Here is a 25,346-nt window from a genome sequence, read left to right on the forward strand (position 1 = left end):
TTCACTGGACTTTAAGATCCATCGATGGACTTAAAAAGGTTAGGGAACATGAAGAAGACAATAAGGTTTGTGCGTAAGTTTGGAAGAATTCTAGGGACACTTCTGTTCAGTCGCTCAGTCGTGTCCGACTCTTTGTGACCCCATGGACTGCAGCACGCCAGGCCTCCCTGTCCATCACTGCCTCCTAGAGCTTGCTCAAACTCATGTCCATCGAGTTGGTGATGCCATCCAACCATCTCATTCTCTGTCATCCCCTTCTCCTCCCACCTTCAATCTTTCCCAGCATCAGGGTCTTTTCCAGTGAGGGGGCTCTTCATATCAGGTGGCCAAAATACTGGAGCTTCAGCTTCAGTATCAGTATCAGTCCTTCCAATGAATATTCAGGATTGATTTCCTTTAAAATTGACCTCCTTGCTGTCCAAGGGACTCTCAAGAGTCTTCTCCAGCACCACAATTCAAGAGCATCAATTTTTATGGAAACTACCATATATAAAATAGATAACCAACAAGAACCTACTGTATAGTATGGGCAATGATACTTAATATTGTGTAATAACCTATAATGGGAAATAATTTGTAAAAGTATATATATATAAATTTTATACATTTTATAAAATTATATATACAGTTAAATATATATATACATTCCATATATATAACTGAATCACTTTGCTGGAAAGTAACAAACCTGTAAATCAACTATACTTCATTAAAAAAAAAATACGGAACAACCACCATGATGTGGACACAAGTCAGGCAGGAAAAAAAAAAAAAAGAATTCTGTGAAAATGAAGAACATAGAGCTATTACCAAATTTTCAAAAAGGTTCATGAACTCCCAATGGGTGAGAACTACTAACAGCATGACATGAGAGATCAGCCAGGGCTAGCTGGCACTAGAACCCTTAGGAGCACCAACACTCCAGAAACCAGAGCCTGGCATCAGGAAGGCACGGGGAAGAACATACTTTGAGAAGATGTACTGACCATCTCCAACAGTGGAGTCAAGAGTGCCATGAAAAATAAGAAGTAACAAGTTCGGATTGGACATCCCTGGTGGCCCAGCGGTTGAGAATCCATCAGCAAATTCAGGGGACACGAGTTCAGTCCCTGGTCCAGGAAGATGCCACACGCCGAGGGGCAACTAAGCCCACGTGCCACAACTACTGTGCCTACATACCGCAACTCCTGCAGCCCCAGAGCCCATGCTCCGCAACAAGAAGCCACCACAATGAGAAGCCTGTGCTCCCCAACGAAGAGCAGCCCCTGCTCACCACAACCAGGGAAAGCCTGAGCAGCAACCAAGACCCAGAGCAGCCAGGAAGTAAATAAATAAAAATAAAACGTTCAGATCTAGTTCTGCTAGACTGGACAACCACGGGGGACCTTGGTGGGAATCAGTTAGATAAGAAGGGACGAAAAAGACCCAGGCTGTATTCCATTATGAGATGAGCGGCAAGTAAGAAAGAGGCGGAGATCAAGTGGACACCACCCACCCGTGAGTCTGGCTGGGAAAGGGAGGTACAGGAGTCTCATCGTAGCCCTGTCTTTGAAAACCGAATCCACCTTTTATGGTCCTGGTGAAATCTCTCTGGACCCCTTCACAATACCTTCCTTGTGTCCTTGAACTCACCTCCCTCGGCTGAATTTTTCTAGACCGTGGTATCACACATCACTGATCGTAGCATAATTTGCATTACCCAGCACCTTCTATGTCCCCGGCAGCACGTGGACTCCTGTAAGGTAGAGGCAGCGTGCTCTTGGGCCTCTCCTGAATTCCTCCCAAGGCCTTATTCTCAGCCAGCATTCCACCAAGGACTGCAGGGTCTGACCTCTGAAGTAAGAGATCTGGCCCTGCCAGAACAGCTGGTTAACTTGTATGACCTTGGACAAATCAATGAAGTCTCCCGGAGGCCAATTCCTGTAAAAAGAGGAGGCTGAACTCTTCCGCTAGGGAAGGAGATAAGTGTAATTGGGAAAGATACTAGTGGCTTGTTTTTGTAATGCAAATCATAGAAAATAAAACTGGATTAAAAACCACTGGACACTCAAATAACACGTGATAAAAAAATAGGCTAGAAAAGGTTGAGAAACATTGAACTAGATGATTTATAATTTCAGGCTTAGAATTTGACAATCACTCGGTCATGCTATTCAAAAGACTGTGCCAGGTACCACACTGTGCACTTCAGACGCAGAGAACAAATGCCATCTTTGTCCTCTGGAAATTCATATCCTATTACAAACAACAAAGAATGATAGATGAAGCCATAATTTTCTTTGTAAATAGATCATGTGTACACATCTTCTACTGTGTACACTATGGGTCATTATGAAAATCATCCAGAAAAAAATATGCTAAAACTATAAATACACCAGGTAAGCTTTTCCCATTTGGACTATTTCACTGCTTAAATGAAGAGAAGGAAGAAAGAATACTGTTATATAGCATGAATTTAATTTTATGCACTTTTGGTAAATGACCTAGATGCCCTGGGAAGATTACTCAAATGGCTTTGGTTTTATGCAACAGCATCACCAGCTTCCCAGGTGGCTCAGTGACTTCCCTGGTGGCTCAGAGGATAAAGCGTCTGCCTGCAATGTGGGAGACCCGGGTTTGATCCCTGGGTTGGGAAGATCCCCTGGAGAAGGAAATGGCAACCCACTCCAGTACCCTTGCCTGGAGAATTCCATGGACAGAGGAGCCTGGTAGGGTACAGTCCATGGGGTCGCAAAGAGTCGGGCACAACTGAGCGTCTTCACTTTGTCAATGCAGGAGATGCCGGAGACCAGGGTTCAATCCCTGGGTTGGGAAGATCCCTGGTGTAGGAAATGGCAACCCACTCGTTTTCTTGCCTGGAAAAATCCCACAGACAGCGGAGCCTAGTGGGCCACAGTCCATTGGGTCCCGAAAGAGTCAGACACGACTGAGCATGCAAGCACAACAGCATCACCAGGAACAAATTAACTTCTCAAATATTCCACATTCTCATTTGCTCAGGATTTCCTTTTACCTTTCCCCAACACTTCAACCATTTAAATCTGAAACCCGGATCTCCTACATTGCTGCCTGATTCTCCACCATCTGAGCCACCAGAGAAGACCACTTCAGATACTACTTCCCTAGCCCGAGCCTTCTTTGTCAAGTTCTAGGTAACACCAGTGGAATTCAAAACATTTGAGGTAGCATTTTACCAAGTGCCTCTCCTCTAAGAGACAAAGATGAAAGCACGTCTTTCCCCAAATCAGGCGGTCATCCCCAAGCAGAAGCACTTTCATCTTGGCTAGGATGACTCTGGCTTAGGCACCGATGGGAATATGTGAGGACTGGGGTGAGAAAGCACAGCAGGTACTTAAATCTTTAACTAGGCTGTCATTTCAGGGAGGAGTCCGGCTAGTTAGAAAGCAGCCTAACTGCATTTTCCAAAAGTAGGAACTGAAAAGTGCATTTCGGGAGAGAAAAACAATCAACTTGCTGGCTGGAACACTCTGATTCCTAGTCTTGATTACCACGTAACAGGACATAAACAACTCCCCCCATTTCAGAGAATAAAAAGGACATGTGTGTAAGGATTTTGACCTGAATACTCTGTGGTGTTGGTGGCGAGGCTTCTACTACAGAGGAAAAGTGGAAACAGAGGGGAAGAGAGCAAGAGGGTTGGGATTCCCGGGGAAAGAGTGCTTTCCACCGCATACCCACTTGAAAAAAGTTAGCAGGTAAAGTTCTATAGCAATGGGTAATGTAACGGATTAATTACAATAAACACTGAATACGAAATACTAATTACAGAATATCAAATGGAATAAAAACAACAACAGGGTTCTCCATGCCCTGATACTACTGCCCTGCATTCTATATTCCACAAAAGCAAGCCTCAACTAAAATTACATTTACCTGCGTATTCCACATATAACAGCTAAATATCTCTAGGCAATAACAACAAATATTCAATTTAACCAAGCAACAAGAAAGTCAGTTACAAACCCTTATTATTAATTAACATTTTCCCCCCACCGCTTCCAACCAGAGGATGAAAAGTAAAATGCAATTTTAATGTTTTCTTTTTCCATGTGTGATATTCTTAAAGAACTACGTATAAAACTTTTCCAAAAAATTTAAATGACATGAGTCAAGACAAAGGAAAATAAATAAAAAGGGAAAAGAAAAACAGTGAAGCAGGATAGTTAAAGCAAAGTTTAGTATTTTTCTTTCTTAAAAAAAAAATGACTAAAGAGTTTTACATTGAAGAGAAATGTTTGGACTGTCCGTATATTGTTTTTAATTCATGGAACAATGTAGCCATTTGTTTTTTTCCTTTTAGGACATTGTTTTGTTTTGAAGACATAAGGAATTACCTAGGCCAAGTATGAATTCAAAGAAAAAAGCTGGGAGAAAAAAAAAACTACCACCAAATGAAAAACTCGTGGTAAATTTGGCATTCTTTCCAGTGTATAAAAATAAAACTCAGTTTGGAATTATGATAAAAATCTCCAAAACACACAGAAAGAATAGTTAAAGAGTAGAAAAAAAAATGTAAGATCACTCACATTTCCCCTCCTAGAAGCTCTATTTCTTTGCAATTCACATCTTCACGTGCAGTTTGCATATAGTAGCTCTGCTAAAAACAACCACATGGAAAATTTTTGTACCAGATAACACTGCAGGACAGGGCTTGGCAGCTACAAGTTGTAATCAGAATGCTTCAAGGGCTAATGTAACCCAGATAACGACCAAGCATGCATTTCGGGTGCAGTCTTAACTTTTTTTTTAATAGCAGGCTGTGGGAGGGTCAAAAGCTATTGGGTTCTACTTTATATGCATTCAGCAATGAGAATTTTTCCGTAAGGGAGCATTTTGCTTCCATGAATAAAAGAATTGCTTAAAATATACAAGATTCTTTTCCAGTTAATGCATTCTTATAGGAGGTGAGGTGCTCACACAGACAAGCCTAGAATGGGAAAAAGTTTTCCAGTTCCTAAAATGTCTTTCCCCAGTAATTCCACAGGCCTGCATCTTTATCTCCACTGTATTAGGGCGCCCCCAGTGCTGGCAAATGAAGCGGCTACTTATTTAAGGACCGTGGAAATCCATGGTATAATGAGCCACTTTACCCCAAGAGTAATCTAAAGAAAAGAACGCTGATTTTATTTATGCCTGTTGCCTAAGAGGAGGAGCAGGAGACCTGGGTCTTGATAAGTTTCCTGTACATTCGTGGATGAGATAGAGGCACTGAAGCCTTGTGACTTCAATCCAAGTTCAAGTGGCAGATTCAGATGGAGCTCTCACTTGGGGGAAGTGAGCCACCATATTAATGCAAGGAATGTGAAATGGGAGAAACCCTTCCATCCACAGTCAGGAGGGGGGTTGGTGTGATCCAATGGGGTTATTCTCTTTTCCTCCAACGCTGGCTGGCACTCACACAGCTGAGCTAAGATGGCTTCCAAAGTCCAAAATAAGACGCTAGCCCAAGGCAGCCTGGGCCCTCCCGCGGGAACCCTGCAGCAAATGAATCAAAGGCTCTTTTATTCTCCCTCCCACCAGAACATGCTCCCTCTCTGTTGTAAACGAAATCCTTGCCAGCATGAATTATTTAGTTCCAAACAGACATAAAGAAATCTTAAATAACACATGTCCCTCGGAATTTTAATAAGTTCAGGTGACAGACAAGTGGAGCTGTTGGGTTTGTTTCTCGCCTGGGATAGAAAATTCACTGGTGGTCAGGAGCCCATCAGCAGCATGAGATCATGGCAGAAACGGAAACTGCTCAAACTGCAAGTTACAGCTGACATCCAAACTCCACGTATGAAACGGAGGTGCTCCGTCCTTCTCGCTGGGATGTCTGAACTCCAAACCAAGTCCCTGTTGTTCCTTTCAAACCAGGCTTCCCTTCTGATTCTGCTATTTCCGTCAGCACCACCTGGATTCTTCCAAGAATAGAGCCTGAAATTCACTCATGAGGTCTTCCCTGACTGGCTCCACCTCCCTCCCCTCTAGTCTGAACTCTTTAGCAGTTCCTGTCTGTATCAACCACTTGACAATTCATCCTATATGGCCTTATAAACAGAGCTCCTGTTAAATGACTGAAAGGAACATGCATTTACAGCTTGTCTTCACAAAGACTAGAAACTTCTTTCAGCAAGGGATTGGGCCTTTCCCTCTGCTGGATGCCACACAAGGCAGATTTACAAAAGCTCCAGAGATATCTCTTTATTAATTCAGTCAACAGACACTTGGTGAGCCTCCACTCTGAATAGACACAGCACTCAGCTCAGGCACTCGGCAGCCTCGGGCTCAGGAAGCCTTCATTCCATTAAGGGAAGGGCTGGAGGGTCCCCAAAGAATTCTGCCTCTGCAGTTCTAATATATTCACCAGATCATTTAAGATGAACAAGAAATTAAGATTTATTTCCCCCAAAAAAGGAGGCCTATTGAGAAGCTCCGCATCTGCCCCTCCCTCCCAAGGAAACATCTGAGAAGAGGAACATTAGATGCTAAGAGAATTTAGAATGAATAGATGTGTTGCCCACCCACTCCTTCCCCATTTTACAGATAAGGAAACTGAGAATCAGAAGTTCACATGAGGATCCAAAGGTCTTGTGAATAGTGGCAAAACCCTGGTGAATTCTGGGTCCTGACACTCAGTCAAGGGCTCCTTTTACCATAGCACAACTTACCCAAAACCTTTCAAAAATAAAGTAGTAATCCACCTGCGAAGATGTCCCTTCTCGTATGTTAGTCTCTATAAGAAAATAAAGAGTGCTGGCACTTACTCTTAGACATCCTCAACCTGAAAATCATCAAGACTTTATCTACATACTTTTTATGTCCTCTCCAAAATATGGAAATTTGCTTAGTCTTAAAACCGCTTTGTCATTTTATTTCTTTCATATTCTTAATCAGACCTATCATGGCAAATCACACTGAAATAACCAATTCTCCTATCAACCAGATTATCCAAGCATAATTCTTGCCACATTGTTGTATCTGTTCAAAGATGATCAATTAAAAAAAAAATTAAAAACCGAATTCTAAAACTACCCTCCACATGGATACACCTTCCTAAGAGTAATTTTGAATCCCAAAAGACAACAATCAGATTTAGGGAACTGGCAACTCTTATCACTAATCCCAGGCACAACAAAGAATTAACTATCATTAACTTTCATAAGGCTTCCCTGATGGCTCAGCAGTAAAGAATCTGTCTACCAGTGTAGGAGACTCAGGTTTGATCCCTGGGTCAGGAAGATTCCCTGGAAAAGCAAATGGCAACCCACTCCAATATTCTTGTCTGGAGAATCCCATGGACAGAGGAGCCTGGCGGGGTACAGTCCACAGGGTCACGAAGCGTCGGACATGGCTGAGAGACTAAACAACAGCTTTGATAAAGACTTAATGCAATTGCTAGTTGATGATCTTTGCTACTAGAAACGAATTTCCTGCATTACTGGAAAAGGTAAAAAGAAAACATTCAAAATCTGAATGTTCACTAACGTGAGGACTGCAGGAAAAATTTTCCTTCCAAAGAACCATGATGCTCCTTCAGTCACTGTAAGCAAAGACTTCAGAATCGGTTGACTGCTACTGGGGATTGCCAAAAAAGGGCAGGAAGAGCTTCCAGACATCACGGTCCCCTTTGTTGTGGTGACACTCCCGAGTAGGGACCTTAGCTCAGCTCCTGGGTTGTCCCTGAACAAGGAGATGCTGCTATTTTGCCTTCTCCATGCCTCTCTCTTCCATGTAAGATGGCAGGTGCCCACCCAGAGGAAGATGCTATTTCTGTTTCTAAGCCCCTTCCCAGAACATATGTCCAGACAGAAACCATCCTACAAACTGACAGCTGAAGAGTGGAGTCCAAGCTGGGTATAGATTACACACCCAAGAACCAGCTGAGGTCCTGCTCCCCAGCTGGTTGGCCGCTAGCAGGCCACCTCACCCTGGCCCAGATGCAGGCTTTCTTGCTGAGAGCGCACATCAGCCTAAGGTGGACAGCTGGGCTGTGGAGGAGCCCGAACTTGGTGTCCAGGCTTGAGGCGGGCCATAGGGAAGCTCCCCCTGCAGAGACAGGGGAATGGCCAGCTGGCTTGAAGCAGTCCTTTGTTTTCAAGACTTACCTTTCATCTCAGTAACAATTTCAACCGCTGATGAAAATTCATCATTAGTTCAAATGGTTGATTTGTCTTTAAACAACTCTTTAAAAATCTGAGCGCCGCTGTTGAGTGTATACTATCAAGATTTTACTTGGTTTCTATAACCTTGGTGACATTGATCTGTATGTGATTCTATGCAGGTCCCTAGCAGAGGAAGAAAACAGCTCTTTAATATATAACACAGGACAAAAACAGCAACACAGCAACAGTAAAACTAACAGAAAGCAGAAAAATCTTCACTGCCATTCTATATTTAAAAAATATAGAGGATGAAACACATACAAGAGGTTCTTACCCTTTTGCAAATAAACATAGAAAGAAAAAGAGAGACAAAAAGGCTGGAGAGGGATTTCTGGATGGCGCAGTGGACAAGAATCCACCTATGAGTGTAGGAGACACGGGTTCAATCCCTCATCCGGGAAGATCCCACATACCATAGAACAGCTAAGCCCAGGCACCACAACCATTGAGCCTGTGCTCTGGAGCCTAACAGTCTCAACTATAAGCCAATGTCCTGAAACTACAGAAGCCTGTGCCCCTCGAGCCCGTGTTCTGCAAAAAGCCACCACAGGAAGAAGCCCCCGCCTCACAACTGGGGAGCTGCCCCAACACTCTTCAAGAAGAGAAAGCCCGTGCAGCAGCGAAGACCCAGCACAGCCAAAAATACACAAACCAATACAATTATTTTTATCATATAGCTGGAGAATCTGCTCACTAGTCTTTTTCTTACTATCTTTTATGCTACTGTCACACTCTTTAGGAAATTCAAGAAAAACTTCCATAGCAGATGGACATACTAATATGTAAAAACAATGCTGCTGACTAATAAAAATTTAAAAAGCAAACATAAAATGGAGTTTTAAGTAGAATGCATTGGGGCCATAACTTGAGATGACTTTGGAGATAAAACTAAAACAGTATTTTGTCACTTAAAAGCCCTGATGGATTCTCTTAATCAATGCTTGAACTACTCTTATAAATATTGGAAAACAGTGAGACAACTGTCAAAGTCCTCTGGGCCAAGTGTTCCCACCCCCCCTCCTCCAAAATCAATGCCCAAAACTCCCTGAAGTCTCCTTTAGCGATTATGGTACCAGGAAGTCAAGATATCTTATCACAGAGAATTTGTTCATTCAAAACCATTATCAAGCAACATTTTGCTTATTGGGTGGTCAACAATGTTTCCTTTCATCCAGAAAATAAAGATTTTACATGAAAACCAAACTCAGCAGAGGAGATGCATGTATATATATATGCCATATCTTTGAGGGGTAAAGATGTATTAGCCAAAACTATCTATATTGAATATCAAGCCAAACAGCAATCATCTGGAAATGTCAGAATCTTCTGGGCAATCACCTTGACAGTGCAAATTAAGACAAGCCTCAATTTAGCTTATAAGACTCCAGTAACTCTCTTGGACCCGTCAATTTTGGCAGCCACCCTCCCCACAGTCTTCCTGGGCTGTATCCATGGACTGATTAGTGTGGAAAGAAAACCCTAGTGCCCTGCCTCTCTCAGCTGTTAGGTATATTCTGCCCTCAGTCAACAACAACTGAGGGAGCCCACTGTTCCTCTGACGTATCCTATGATTTCCGTCTACGTGAGCCTGTTCCTGAAAACATCTATGAAATGGCCATAGGGCTCAACTTGGGCACACAATTAGAAAGCACGTGGAGTTGCTGGCTTCCTTTTCTTTTTTTTAAATTAACTTATTTATTTTAATTGGAGGCTAATTACAATATTGTGGTGGTTTTTGCCACACATTGGCATGGATGTGGCTTCCTTTTCTACATATGCCTGTCCTGTGTTTCTTCAGCACTGCACCTCTGATCCACAGTCCACTCTTCCTTGCGTGTTATATCCACAGACTCACAGAAAGTCATAACCTGAAAGGTCCTATCCACATGACCCAGCCTCAGCACAGCTTAAACTTGATAAGAGGCGTTCACCTTTTAAAGCCCAGGCAGGCAGGCAGGCAGGCAGATCTGGGTTCAAATCCTGCTTCTGGCACACTCTGGTTCCGTAGATTGTGTTCTCATTTGTTAAGACAGATAATAACTGCCTCATAAAACTGTTGTAATGATCAGATGAAATATTAAAATTCTTAAATTGAGAATTTCTATTTTCTTGGTCCAGTTAAGATGTAATTGTTTGGGCTGATTTTTTGTAGTACATTAAATTGCAAGCCCAAGAGACAAGGCTTTTTTTCCTGCTGGGTTTTTTTTGGTTTTTTTAATTTTATGGTCCCTAGTCTAGTGTGTGGCATCTTTTGAGAGAGCCATAAACCAAACATGTGAAAGAACGCATTAAATCTCTATTACCACTACCTATTCCAGCTAATGTAGTGTTCTTTAGTTTCCCCAAGAATCAATCATTTCCTAAACAGTACCTTCTCAAAACAAATACATCAAACCACACCCTCTCCCCACATACATACAACACATATACACAGAACTCCCAACTGGAAAACACACTGCCTCTCACCCCAAGTTTTAGAATAAAGTCACCATATTTACCAGAATACTTGGGCAAATTGTGATAGATGGAGAGAGGGGATTTGGAAGAATTTTAAAAATCTCTGAAGAACATCCTTAGGATTTGTGGCATCAAATCCTTAAAGGAGAACTACTTGCTTATAGCAAATTCCAGCAGCAAGTAAACCAGAAACTCACTGGTGAGTTGTGGGCGAAGTTAAATATTGCACTTCACTCCGTTCTATGCAAGCAAACTAACAGGGTTACCTCGAGAGCTCTCAGCATTGGGTGTAGACATCCTTCCACAAGAAACAGGGTCCATTATTACTCTCCCCGTTAGCAAATTTATATTGAAGGGGGCACATATTGTGCTTTTGAGACATACTTTACTAGACAAATATTTGCTCCATAAGCGAGGGCAAAGATGTCATTTCTTTCCTTTGCTGTGGGCAGCGGCAGAAGAATCAATGGGGGAGAAGGGGATAAGATCCCAGACTCCCCAAAGAGGACACAGACTTCAGCTGCAGTAACGTTGGTTCTTTCAAGGAATATTTCTCCTAACGGCTAAAACGGCTTAACACATAATCAGCATCTTGTATCAATTACACAAATACCACGAAGCAACTGTGGTGGCCTGGGAAAGGACCATAACACACAGAACTCCTAACTGGCCTTCGCTGTCCCCTCCCACGGGGTTTGACAGCGTGTCCAAGGCGCCCGAACACCAGCCATCAGGCTCCCCCCAGCGCCCTCCTCTCGCAGCAAACTGCCAAGGCTCTCGGGCCAAACTCCAACGTCCCACGATTCAAAACCGAGAAAGTGTGAACCCCGCTAAGCAAACGGTAGGGCGCGTAATAACTTTTTTTTTTTCTTTTCCGTGGAGCGGATTGGAGATGCTCGGCTCTAACGCCAACTTCCCAGGTCTCCCGTCCGCTTTCCGAAACCATCCCGTGGGGAAGGCGGGAGGGAGGGCGGTCCAAAGAGAGGGCTGGTGAGTTTTAATACCTCCGTGGTTTTCTCAGTGCGGGAAATTTACTACACAGCAGCCCCTGAGAATTCGGTGCAGGTCTAACGAAAGGAAAATGCTCTTCCCCTCACCCCTGCTAAAAGGAACAATAAAAAAACACTCAGCAGGCGCTCAGCTGGCCATACCAGGCCTTCCTAAGGGCCGATGGAGAAAGAAATTTCTCCAGTCTGCAATCTGGAGAAAGAAAGATGCCTGGCCAAGCGGAGGCCCGGGCATGAGTGTCCAGCCTGGGTCCCCAGCCTGGCAAGGAAGGGGCCTACAGGGAAGGGATGGGGACTAAAGAGAAGGAGCAGTCGGCACGCGAGCCGCCCAGGGAGGGTAACGGGGGCCGAGCTCTTACTTACATAACGCTTTAACTTTTTCTCCGGGGGTGACTTGCGGAGCCATCCCGAGCAGACCACTTCGCCGCCGCTCATGGTGCGAGCCTTTAGGGCTCCGGGCCCGGCGCGCTCCCGACACCTTCGACGCCGGACGGCCGTGCAGCTGCTGGGACCTCGCTCTCCCGCGGCGCACCCCAGGCGGACGGGGCGGGCCGGCTCCGCGGCGCTCTGGCTCTTGGCGTTCGAGTTTCTTCCCCGCAGGCAGGTCCGCGGACGTGAGTAGAAGCGGGCACAGCCGCCGAGGCCGACACCTCGGGGTAGGGGCCGCGGCCGGGCCGAAGATGCCCAGGCCTCCCTTCAGTGCACCCGCCCGGCCGCCAGGCGCGCCGTCCCGCCGGCCGCCTCCTCTGCGCTCGGGCTCCACGGGACTCTGCCCCGGCGCGGAGCCCGAGCCTCGGCCCCCTGCGCTCCGCCCCTTCGGGATGGGACCTCCCAGAGCGCACTCCGAGACAGACACGACGCTGCACGCGCGCACACACACAGTCTCACACGCTCATACACACACAATGCCCCCGCGCAGTGCCCACTCCGACTGGCCAGCTCTAGGTTTCACTGCGCTTGGCGCTATCCCCTCCTTCCTCCTTCTGGAGAGAGGGTGGGTCACTTCCCCGAGGCGCCCGGACCGCCGCAAGGAATGGGAAAGCCGCGAGGGTCCCGTGGTCAGCGGGCGCAGGGTTGAGGGTTGGTCCCGGGCCACGGAGGGAGCGCCGGCTCGGCGTCGCTGGACAGAGCGCAGGTCCGGCAGAAGGGTGGGTCCGCGCTGGCCGCCGCCGCAGGAGAGAGAAAGCAGAGGGCGGCAGAAGAAGGAGGCGCTGGGCTGCTTGGTGCGGGGACCAAGCCTACCGTCCCGTCCCCTAGCGCTGCTCCCGCGCCGCCTCCCCCACCCCAGGGCGCGCGGCAGGTTCTGGGCGGCCCGGCCCCCGGCCCCGATCCCTCCCTCTCCCGGCCTCCCGGCTCCCTCTTCCTCTCTTTCCTCCTCCCCTTCCCACGTTCGGGCCGGCTCCGGTTTCTGCCCAGACTTTCTTTGAAACTCCGCCGGAGCGCTTCCAGCCAAAACAACAAGGGCCAGGGAGGAGGAGACGGGCGGAGGGAGGGAGCGAGCGAGGGAGGGCGCGGGAGTCCGAGAGGCACCCTGGGATCTGTAGTTCGGGACGCTGGAGAGGGGTCCTCCGCGCCCCCGGAAGGCCGTGGATCCCGGAGCCCCCCGGCGGGCTGGTCGCCAAGGAAGGCGGCGAAGCCTCGCCGAGGGTAACGCCGCGCCATCTCGGGTTCCCGGGCGACCGAGGAACATTCGAAGGTTCAAGTCTGTGGATTGCCATCTTGGCTCAGCCGAGTGTCAGTTCGGAGTTTGTTCTGTGCGGGAGATCGGGAGTTGGGGGCGGGGGAGAGGGGGGCGGGTACTTGACAGCGTGGAAAGCGAAACAGCCTGGAGGAAGACCGCGCGCCCTGGAGAGTCTGCGAACCCGGGGTTTCTGCCCGCAAGACTGAAAGGCAGAGACCAGGAGGGCGAGGTCGCTGGGAGCGCGCCAAGGCGACCAGCCTGCAGGGGAGGTCAGACGGGGACCCTCCCGGACTGATGTGTGCTGGTCCCCGGAGCAGCCTTGCCTGAGTGGTGGGAGCGCTTAGGGACCCAAAGGATTCAGTTGAATCTATCTCTGGGGGCATTTTGAAGTCTTACACTCCCTCCGTTTGTTGCCAGTTTCTTCCACTTGCCTTGGCTTTTATTTAAAATCAACCCTTGGGGTGTTGGACCAGAAAAGGGAACCTTCACTGGATGTCCTAATTCTATTTGTTTTCTTATGTGTGTTTTACAATGACTATGATACCTGGCCCTGAGGTTAACACGATCCTGTAAGAGAAATATCTTTTCCAATGTATTTATGAGAAACAAAACCCCCAGACAGATTTTGGAACGTAGTGTAAATAATCAGATAAGAGCGCCAAGAGTGTTTCTGGAAAAAATAACCTCAGGCTTGTTCTTGTTAATACAACATTCATATTCAGGTGTTCCTCTCGAGTTTGAAAATGTTATACAATTGTAGTAGGAAATTAGGTGCTGGGGTGGTGACAAAGAAAGGTCCCTGCACTCAGAGCGGTGACATTTCTGTGGTGACATAAGATAGTTAACAGGGGTCAACGCAAGTACAGATTGTGATAAATGTGCCCTGGGAGAAACTGGAAGAATAATAAGGGTGGGACTAGGTCAGATACTAGGGGAGAAGTCTTCCTTAAAGAGGCAGCTAGCCAGAGATGTGAAAGATGTTGTAAAGATGTTGTCTTGTGAAAAGATCAAAGGGATAACCATAAGGAGGACTGAGAGAGAAAAAACAACCCAGGGGGCTCATTGTTTTTCTTAAATGTTAGAATACAAGTGAGTGTAATTTTTATGGCAGCTAATAAAGCAAAGCAATTTTTATGTGAACTCGGGTTTTACCACAAGCCATCCACAAGCCATCCATATGAAAATAAATCACTAAATTTGTTTTCTGCTTCTACCACAAGCAGTGTGTCTGTATACTGAGTCAAAGTATTTCAGATTAGCATGGCAGAGACTGGTTCACTCTTTCATAGTTAACTGTTTGCTAGATAACTTACCACTTCCTCCACGCCTGTTATTTTAAAGTTCTTTTTTAAAAATTGAAGTATAGGGAAGGAAATGGCAACCCACTCCAGTATTCTTGCCTGGAAAATCCCATGGACAGAGGAGCCTGGCAGGCTACAGTCCACAGGGCTGCAAAAGAGTGGGACACAACTTAGCCACTAAACAACAACAAAACAATTTATTTACAATGTTGTGTTAGTTTCAGGTGTATAGCACAGTGATTCAGTTAAACATATATATGTGTGTGTATGTATGTATATAGATGTGTGTGTGTATTCATATTCTTTTTAATGGAAAATTGTAATACAGTCATCCCTCTGTATCCTTGGGGAATTGGTTCCAGGACCCCTCCCATACCAAAATTTTCTGATACTCAAGTCCCTTGTATAAAATGGTATAGTATTTGCATCTAACCTAAACACGTCTTCCCATATACTTTAAATCATTTCTAGATTACTTATAAGACCTAATACAATGCACATGCTATGTAAATAGTTGCTATCATACAGCAAATTCAAGTGCTGCTTTTTGAAACTTTCTAGATTTTTTTCCCGAATATTTCCTACCCGATGTTGGTTGAGAAATCCAAAAATCTAGAGGGTCAACTGTATGTATATCGTGTACTACTTTGGAATGTTCCAATAATTTTTTTCATTATTTCAAATAAGGGATTGAATTAACTCATTTCCATGTAAGAAACCAGGACTTCCCTGGTTGTCCAGTGGCTAAGACACCTCATTCCCAATGCAGGGGGCCCCCGGGCTCAATCCCTGGGTGGGGAATTAGATCCAACATGCCTCAACTAAGAGCTGCAACTGACAACAGCCCGCATACTGCAGCTAAGCCCAGCAGAGGCAAATATATATATATATATTTTTAAGAAAAATAAATCATTAAGTATTTTCCCCTATCTTCATTTATGTTATTTCTAGATATCAAATAAATGAGGAGAAGTTGGAGATAAATACATCTTCACGTATGTGTGTTAAAAAGGAAATTGGCTGTATCTTTCTATGATATGCCATTTTTAGATTATTAAATTGCTTTTTACATCTTTATATGTTAAAAAGTATGCTGGAAAACACTATTACACATCAGTATCTTAAATTTCATGCATACAACACAGACTCATGGAATGTCTTTGTGTGTACAAGTTCTTGAGGACCCAGGATACAAAGAGAGGTTACCAAACCTATTACCTCACCCTTTTGTCCTAGAGAAGAGTGTTTTGCTAGTAATCAGCCCCTTAACTTCTACAATACAGTTAATAAATGCTGTGAATAAAAAGCAAAGAGTCTCAGCGGGGCTCTACCCTCTGGGAGAAGCATGAGTAGGTGGGGAAAGACTTCCCTGAGGAATGGACTTAACTCTGATTCTTCAAGATGAGTAGAAGTGGCCTAGCCAAGCAGCAAAGAAGAGTATTCCAGACAACAGAGAAGCTGTCAGATGCCCAGGTCCTCAGGCTGGAAGAAACACCTGAGAACCGGAAGGAAGGCAGTGGGGAGGCAAGTGAGAGGGACATTAGACTGATTGAGTGAGGGGACAGACGTGGGCAAGAGACAGAATGTGCAGATGCTTGGAGATGGTCTTCGGGTTTAGATTTTTTCCTTGGAGCAAATGACAGTTGTCACCTTCCGTGATCTTCAAATCACCTTAGACCATCACCCCTTCGTGGACTCCATCTCACCTCCAGCAGCAGACTTCCCAATCACACCATTTTCCAACTTGATCTTTCAAGTTCTTCCTTGCTGATACCTCTGCTTTTCCATGACCCACCAGACCCCTCCATCTTACACTCACCCCTTTTACCAGGTTGAATTTTGTCTTCCACATAAAATGTCATTCAAATATCATGCTTCCAACCCACAAAGCCCCAACCCTGGGTGAACCCGACTGTACTTCCTCTGACACCAAAAGAGCCGAGTGTGGTTGGAGCAAGTTAAGCAACAGAGCAATGTTACCGTAAATTCAGATTCAGTGACCTCAAATAGATCCTCATCTGTCTGCAGGGGCAGATCTTTGTTTTCTGGAACCTGAAGCATATACAGTTTTGTTGTTGTTGTTTAGTCGCTAAGTTGTGTCCGACTCTTTGTGACTCTACAGGCTGTAGCCTGCCTGAAGACTGGAGTGGGTTGCTGTTTCCTTCTCCAGAGGATCCTCCTAATTGTACCTGCTTCTCCAGCATTGGCAGGTGGATTCTTTACTGCTGAGACACCAGGGAGGTCCATATACAGTTTGAGAGTCGTTTTAAAGGAAAAGAATATACAATTACAAATAAAAATGTGAGTATGAGTCTCGAATGAGGAAATGAATGAGGAACAGATTACTGGAACCTTGGAGATACAGCTGCCTTTCCTTTGAGATCTGTATGGTGATTTGGGCTTCCCAGGTGGCGCTAGTGGTAAAGAACCCTCCTGCCAATGCAGGAGACAGGAAAGCATGTCTCTTATGAGGATCTTCCAGATCCAGGGTTTGGGAAGATCCTCTGGAGGAGGAAATGGCAACCCACTCCAGTATTCTTGCCTGGAAAATCCCATGGGCAGGGGAACCTGGTGGGCTACAGTCCATAGGGCTGCAAAGAATCAGACACAACTGAAGCGACTTAGCATGCATGCACATACATGGTGATTTACCGATCCCTGATAGCTCACTCCAGTATTCTTGGGCTTCCCTGGTAGCTCAGCTGGTAAAGAATCTGCCTGTGATGTGGAAAACCTGGGGTTAGTCCCTGGGTTGGGAAGATGCCCTGGAGAAGGGAATGGCTACCCCTCCATCCATGGGATGGCAAAGAGTCGGACACACCTGAGTGACTTTCACTTTTACCTTCATAGTCCATGGGGTCACCAAAGAGTTGGACACGACTGAGCGACTTTTGGTTTCACTTACATGGATAGGCCTCCTGAGTACACCCTGAATTCCCCTCCTAACGCGGAGACCCTCCCTCTTCCAGCAGCTCCCTACTTGCATGGGGGCCTGTGCAGCAAGCTTCCTTATCTTCATGGATGTTTCTGCTACTGGCAGTCCCACTCCTTTATCGGGACAGTGCACTCAACTCTGCAAAATTTTCTTTCTTTCTTTTTAAATAACAGCTTTATCAAGATAATAATTCACCTACCATAAAATTCACATTTTTAAAGTGTAGAATTCAGTGGGTTTTAGTATATTCGCAAAATTCTTCAGCCTCACTATATACTTTCAGAATATTTTATCACCCCCTAAAGAAACCCTATTCCCCCTCCCCCTGCGTCCCTGACAACCACTAATCTTTCTGTTTCTATGGATTTGCCTCTTTTGGACATTTCATATAAATGGAATCGTACAGTAGGTGACCTTTTGTAACTGGTTTCTTTCAGTCTGCATAATGTCCAGGCTTATCCATGTTGCAGTATGCATCAAGTACTTCATTGCTTTATAATGTTAAATAATATTCCATTATGTGGAAGTATCACATTTTGTTTATCCATTTATCAGATAATGGACATGTAGGTTGTTTTTACTTTTTGCCTGTTATGAATGATGCTTGCATTAGTGCTTAAACCATTTTCAGATATCTCAAGTGTCCAAATCTTCCACTTTCCCCAGCAAACAAAGATCTTATAGTTTCATCAGAAAAGCAAAGTGCTCAGACAGAAACTTCTTCAACCACTAGCCATCAGACATGCAAACCCACAGGCCAGCTTTACTCCTCCCACTCCCTCCTTCCCATGTCATATCAAAGGCATTGCTTTCCTCTTCTGAAAGGTCAGTCCCTCCACTTATGCTTTGAATTTAATCCCATTGCATCTTTTCAAGAACATAACCCTATCAATGATCTCTCCTCTCTATAGCTAAATAGTGTACTCTCCATGTAATTTTTTCTGTCATTGTATATGTTGCAATACAATTTAAAAACAAGTAGCAAGCCAGATTTAGCCAAAGGGCCATAGTTTACCAACCTTAGCTTTATACCACCCCACTGCAGTACTCTTGCCTGGAAAATCCCATGGACGGCAGAGCCTGGAAGGCTGCAGTCCATGGGGTCACTAAGAGTCAGACATGACTGAGCGACTTCCCTTTCACTTTTCACTTTCATGCATTGGAGAAGGAAATGGCAACCCACTCCAGTGTTCTTGCCTGGAGAATCCCAGGGACGGGGGAGCCTGGTGGGCTGCTATCTATGTGGTCGCACAGAGTCGGACACGACTGAAGCGACTTAGCAGCAGCAGCAGCTTTCTTTATACCACCATGATTTGATAGGGTGTACATTCACATACATACACACACACACACACAACTCTTTTTTTTTAATGAAAGGGAGGCATTAGTATGAAGCCTTTTAAAATAGTTGTTGTGAAAGTATTCTTACATGAAATTGCCAATAACATGGAGTTGCAGATTATTTAATTCTTCCTGAATGTTAGCACTATTCCTCTGAATAAACTACCATATCATTAAAATGAAAGTTGGCTGCACTGCATTTGACAAAAGGATTGTAGACAACAGATTACAGTTCTCTTTAGTTTTTATTGGAAACCAAGTTAAATTATCCATCCCATTTAAAATATCCTCACATCTCTTCCATTAAGGCCATGTAAAAACTCCTCTACATCGTATATTGCTTTTTAGCTACATTTTTTTCCTAACAGCCTTTCTCTCTCTTTCACCGCCAGACTTCTACTGAGTGTTGCTATAGTTTCTCTCTAGCTTATCCTCCATTCCTCCTCAATCTGTTTCTCTGCTACCATTCCAGTTTTACTCTATATTTGCCAAGGTCACTCATGACCCCACATTGCTAAATCAGATGCAAATTTTCAGACTTCATATTTTTCAGTCACACCTTCCTAAAACGCACAGTACCGTGACCCTTGAGACATCATGGTTTTGGATCTTCCTGTCCCCTTGTTCCACTCTGATTTCTCTGAAGGCTCTTCTACTGGCCCGCGGCATTTTTGAAGTCTAGCCCACCACTTTTCTCATCTACTACTTTCCCATGTGGTTGGCTTTTGACAGTTCCATCCCTAGCTGGGTTCTCTCTTCTGGATCATCAACCTGTGAATACGACTGCCTTCTTTACATACCACTCAGCTCCCCTCTGTCAACCAAATCAGAGTCATGAGCTCCTCCTCAGCTCTCACCAGATCAACTCCAGAGTCTTTTTATTTCTCTGGGAGTCATTCTCTGTACTTTCCTTGCTCATCTTCTGTCACCAACCCACTACCAAAGGTAGATAAGCCTGCCTGTGGGTTATTTTTCCATTTCATCCATTTCTGTACTACCACTCCTTCCCAAGCTACTTCATTTCTCTCTTGGATTTTGGGGTATATGCTTAATGTATCTCCTTTACCTCTGCTCCACAGATTCGCCACTTTTCAGCCAAAGACATCTTCAAAAAGCACAAATAAAATCATTTCAGTGGCTATCAACTGAGCATAGGATAAAAGCCAACATCCGGGGGACTTCCCTGGTGGTCCAGTGGCTAAGACTCTGTGTTCCCAATTCAGGGGGCCTGGGTTTGACCCCTGGTCAGGCAACTGGATCTCACATGCTGCAGCTGAGCGTTCACATGCCATAGCTAAAGATCCCGCATGCCACAAATGAAGATCAAAGATCCAGCATGCCAAGCAAGACCTGGTGTAGCCAAGCAAATAAACAAAGGAAGGGGCAATTATTATTATCATTTTTAATCCTTAACACGGCCAACATGATGTGCATGGCCTCTGCCGTCTGCAGGTATCTATCCTGCCTCACCTGGACCACTTTCTTGTCTCTTCCTGCGCTCAGTCCCTCAGGCATTCTTCCACTTCTGTTTCCTCAAACACACTCATCTTCCTTCCCCCTCCAAAGCCTGTGTTCTCACTGTTCTGTGCCTGGCATGCTGCCATCACCTTTGTGTGCCTTTCATTTCATTTTATTGAGACTGGTCCATTCCTGCCCACTCCTCAGATCTTGGGTCACCCATCTCTTCCACAGGAAGACTTTTCTCAGACTCAGGTTGTATCATATTCCCTACTTTACCGTCTTACAGTCCTGTTACAAGAAACTGATATCATAGCTGTTGTCTCACATCATTTTGTGAGATTATTTTATTGATATTGACTCCTCTTACTAGATAAATGGATGCCGTTAAGGAAAAGGACCGTGTCTATTTTGTTTAGTCACTTTATTTTTACCCCTAACACCTACCAGGGTACCTGGCATATAAGCAATTCTGACACATATTTGTGGAATGAGTGAGTGAGTGAAGGATGTGAAGGGCTTTGATCAGGTGGCTGATGACCTAGATGTTTGCTTGCTGCTGACATGGTAACAGGGGATAGTGCTCTAGTCAAGATGCTTGGGTATTGCTACAGTTGGAATGTTCCTGTCCCTTAAAATCCTTCATGAATCACAGCCTTGTCATGATGAAGGGGCTGTGCAGGGCTCCCCAAGGCAGATGGGTCATAATGAAGAATTCCGACAAAACACGGTCCACTGGAGAAGGAAATGGCAACCCACTCCAGTATTCTTGCCTGGAGAAACCCATGAACAGTTTGAAAAGGTGAAAAGATATGACACCAGAAAATGAACGCTCCTGGTCAGGAGGTGTCCAGTATGCTATTGGGGAAGAACAGAGGACAGTTACTAGTAGCTCCAGAAAGAATGAAGTGGCTGGGCCAAAGTGGAGAGGAGCTTCGTTGTGGATGTGAAAGTAAAGAGAAAGTAAAGTTAGATGCTGAAAAGAACAATATTGCATAGGAACCTAGAATGTTAGGTCCATGAATCACAGTACACTGGGCATGGTCAAGCAGGAGATGGAAAGAGTGAACATCAACATCTTAGGAATCAGTAAACTAAAAGGGACAGGAATAGATGAATTTAATTCAGATGACCATTATATTTACTATCATGGATTCTGTAGGCAAGACTCCCTTAGAAGAAATGGAGTAGTCCTCATAGTCAACAAAGGAGTCTGAAATGTGGTACTTGGGTACAGTCTCAAAAACGACAGAATTATCTCAGTATATTTCCAAGGCAAACCATTCAACATCACAGTAATCCAACTCTATTCTCCAGCCATTAATGGAGAAGAAGGTAAAGTAGACTGGCTCTATGAAGACCTACAAGACCTTCTAGAATTAACACCAAAAAAGCTGTCCTTTTCATCATAGGGGGTTGGAATGCAAAAGTAAGAAGTTAAGAGATACCTGGATTAACAGGCAAGTTTGGCCTTGGAGTACACAATGAAGACGGGCAAAAGCTAACAGTTTACTTGAGAGAACACACTGGTTGTAGCAAACACCCTTTTCCAACAACCCAAGAGATGAGTCTACACATGGACATCACCAAATAGTCAGTACCAAAATCAGGTTGATTTTATTCTTTGCAGCTGAAGATGGAGAAACTCTATACAGTCAGCAAAAACAAGATGTGGAGCTGTCCGTGGCTTAGATTATGAGCTCTTTATTGCAAAATTCAGTCTTAAATTTTTAAAAGTAGGAAAGATGACTAGGCCATTCAGGTATGACCTAAATCAGATCCCTTATGATTATACAGTGGAAGTGACAAATAGATTCAAAGGATTAGGTCTGGTAGACAGAGTGCCTGAAGAACTATGGAAGGAGATTCATAACATTGTACAGGAGGCGGTGACTAAAACCATCTCCAAGAAAAAAATGCAAGAAGGCAAAGTGGTTATTTGAGGAGGCTTTACAAATAGCTGAGGAAAGAAGTGAAAGGCAAGGGAGAAAGGGACAGATACACCCAACTGAAAGGGACAGACACATCCAACTGAACGTGGAGTTCCAGAGAATAGCAAGGAGCAATAAGAAGCCTTCTTAGATGAATAATGCAAAGAAATAGAAGAAAACAATAGAATGGGAAAGACTAGAGATCTCTTCAAGAAAATTGGAGATATCTAGGGAACATCTCATGCAAGGATGGGCATTATAAAGGACAGAAATGGTAAGCTAACAGAAACAGAAGAGATTAAGGAGAGGTGGTAAGAATACACAGAAGAACTATACAAAAAACATCTTAATGACCCATATGACCATAATGGTGTGGTCACTCACCTAGAGCCAGACATCCTGGGGTATAAAGTCAAGTGGGCCTTAGGATGCATTACATGAACAAAGCTAGTAGAGGAATTCCAGTTGAGCTATTTCAAATCCTAAAAGATGATGCTGTTAAAGTGCTGCACTAAATATGCCAGCAAATTTGGAAAACTCAGCAGTGCCCACAGGACTGGAAAAGGTCAGTTTTTGTTCTAATCCTAAAGACGGCAATACCAAAGAATGTTCAAATTACCATACAGTTGCACTGATTTCACATGCTAGCAAGGTTATGCTCAAAATCCTTCAAGCTAGACTTCAGCAGTACATGAGCCAAAAACTTCCAGATGTACAGGCTGGGTTTAGAAAAGTTAGAGGAACCAGAGATCAAATTGCCAACATCCATTGGATCATAGAGAAAGCAAAGGAATTCCAGAAAAACATTTACTTCTGCTTCATTGACTATGCTAAAGCCTTTGTGTGGATCACAACAAACTATGGAAAATTCTTAAAGAGATAGAAATATCAGACCACCTAGGTAAGGTTTCTCCTGAGAAACCTGTATGCATAGTAGGAAGCAACAGTTAGAACTGGACATGGAACAACAGACTGGTTCCAAATCGGGAAAGGAGTACGTCAAGGCTGAATATTGTCACCCTGCTTATTTAACTTCTATGCAGATTACATCATGGGAAATACTAGGTTGGATGAATCACAGGCTGGAATCAAGATTGCTGAGAGAAATATCAACAACCTCAGATAAGCAGATGATAAATACAAAAGAGGAAAGTGAAAAAACTGGCTTAAAACTCAATATTAACAAAACTAAGATCATGACATCCAGTCCCATCACTTAATGGCAAATATAAGAGGGAAAAGTGAAAGAAGTGAAAGATTTTCTTTTCTTGGGCTCCCAAATCATCGTGGATTGTGACTGCAGCCATGAAATTAAAAGACACTTGCTCTTTGGAAGGAAAGCTATGACAAATCCAGACTGTGTATTAAAAAGCCGAGACATCACTTTGCCGACAAAAGTCAAAGCTGTGGTTTCTCCAGTAGTTGTGTACAGATGTGAGAGTTGGACCATTAAGAAGGCTGAGCCTCGAAGAATTGATGCTTTCAAATTGTACTTCTGGAGAACTCTTGAGAGTCCCTTGGACTGCAAAGAGATCAAACCAGTCAATACTACAGGAAATCAGTCCTGAATATTCATTGGAAGGACTGATGCCGAAGCTCCAATACTTTGACCACCTAATGTGAAGAGCTGACTCATTGCAAGAGGCCCTGATGCTGGGAAAGATCGAAAGAAAAAAGAAAGCGGAGTGGCAGAGAATGAGATGGTTAAATAGCATCACTGACTCAATGGACATGAATTTGAGCAGACTCCAGGAGATAGTGAAGGACAAAGAAGCCCGGCATGCTGCAGTCCATGGGGTCGCAAAGAGTTGCACACGACTTAGCAACTGAACAACAACACAGTCCATATATTGAAATCCTAGCCCTCAAGGTGAAGATATTAGGAGGTGGCTCAGAGGTTAAAGTGTCTGTCTGCAATACGGGAGACCCGGGTTTGATCCCTGGGTCAGAAAGATCCCCTGGAGAAGGAAATGGCAACCCACTCCAGGATTCTTGCCTGGAGAATCCCATGGACAGAGAAGCCTGGTGGGCTACAGTCCATGGGGGTCGCAAAGAGTTGGACACGACTGAGCGACTTCACTTACTTACTTAGCAACTGAACAACAACACAGTCCATATATTGAAATCCTAACCCTCAAGGTGAAGATATTAGGAGGTGGGTCTTTGCAGAGGTGATCTCAGTGATAAGGATGGAGCCCTCATGAGTTATTGACTCTGTAAAAGAGGGGGAGAAAGTTCCCTTGCTCCCTTCCACCATGTGAGGGCACGAGAAGAAGATGTCAACCGTGAACCGGATGTTGAGCTCTTTCCGGACAAGGAGCTTGCTGGCACCTTTGATGTTGACCTTCCCAGACTGCAGAACTGTGAGAAATTAATTTCTATTTTTAGAAATTCTATAGAAGCCTAAATGGGTTAAGAAAGGTAAGAATTGTCTCCCAATAACCAGACACCAAAAAATGATAAACCAAACTTTATATTATTACCTAAAGGTGGGGTTGTATATTTGATGATTTTTCTACAACAAAAATGTATTCCTTTAGTAAGAGGACATTTTAAATTTAAAAAACAAAAGTGAGGCTGTATTTTAAAATTAATAAATAACTATGCATTGAAATTTTCACACATCTAAATATTTCTAAGGAAGTTGTCTTTAAATAATTTGGAATGAAAATATCCTTGAAATAAGATTTATATAGATACAGTGAGAAAATGGTCTTTTCACAAAGGGATAACATAGTTTGTTTTAGGATATTTCAGTTATAATTTATTAGGAGCTATGATAATTAAAATATTATGATAACACTGCCTGACTTGCACAATTTTGTATCAAACTTAATATTTCAATATTTAGATTACTTATCAGGTAAAAGAGAGTTTTTATTTTATAAATTTGTAAACAAAAATCCCTTGGTAATTGTGACATAAAAACATATTTAATAGTATTAGAGTTACTTAATATAATTACATTTATGCAGTTATTATGTTCAAATTATTTTGGATGAAAAACAATTATCTATGAAGTTAAAACTTACACATACTTAAGTTAAATTAAGAAAACCTAGAGAGT

General features: G+C 44.0%; 1 protein-coding gene across 2 annotated transcripts in view; it reads right to left on the bottom strand.

Annotated features, from left to right (window-relative positions):
* Positions 1-12,096, bottom strand: part of GAB1 (GRB2 associated binding protein 1) — a 125,260-nt gene extending 113,164 nt beyond the window's left edge. For both annotated transcript variants that reach the window (XM_068989896.1, XM_068989895.1), the window contains exon 1: positions 11,996-12,096. In XM_068989896.1, the coding sequence (XP_068845997.1) occupies positions 11,996-12,067 (72 nt within the window). In that variant the 5' untranslated portion in view covers positions 12,068-12,096. The remainder of the gene's footprint in view (positions 1-11,995) is intronic.
* Positions 12,097-25,346: the final 13,250 nt, after the last annotated feature.

The sequence above is a fragment of the Capricornis sumatraensis genome, chromosome 17 (assembly GCF_032405125.1).
Source record: "Capricornis sumatraensis isolate serow.1 chromosome 17, serow.2, whole genome shotgun sequence".
Taxonomy (NCBI): domain Eukaryota; kingdom Metazoa; phylum Chordata; class Mammalia; order Artiodactyla; family Bovidae; genus Capricornis; species Capricornis sumatraensis.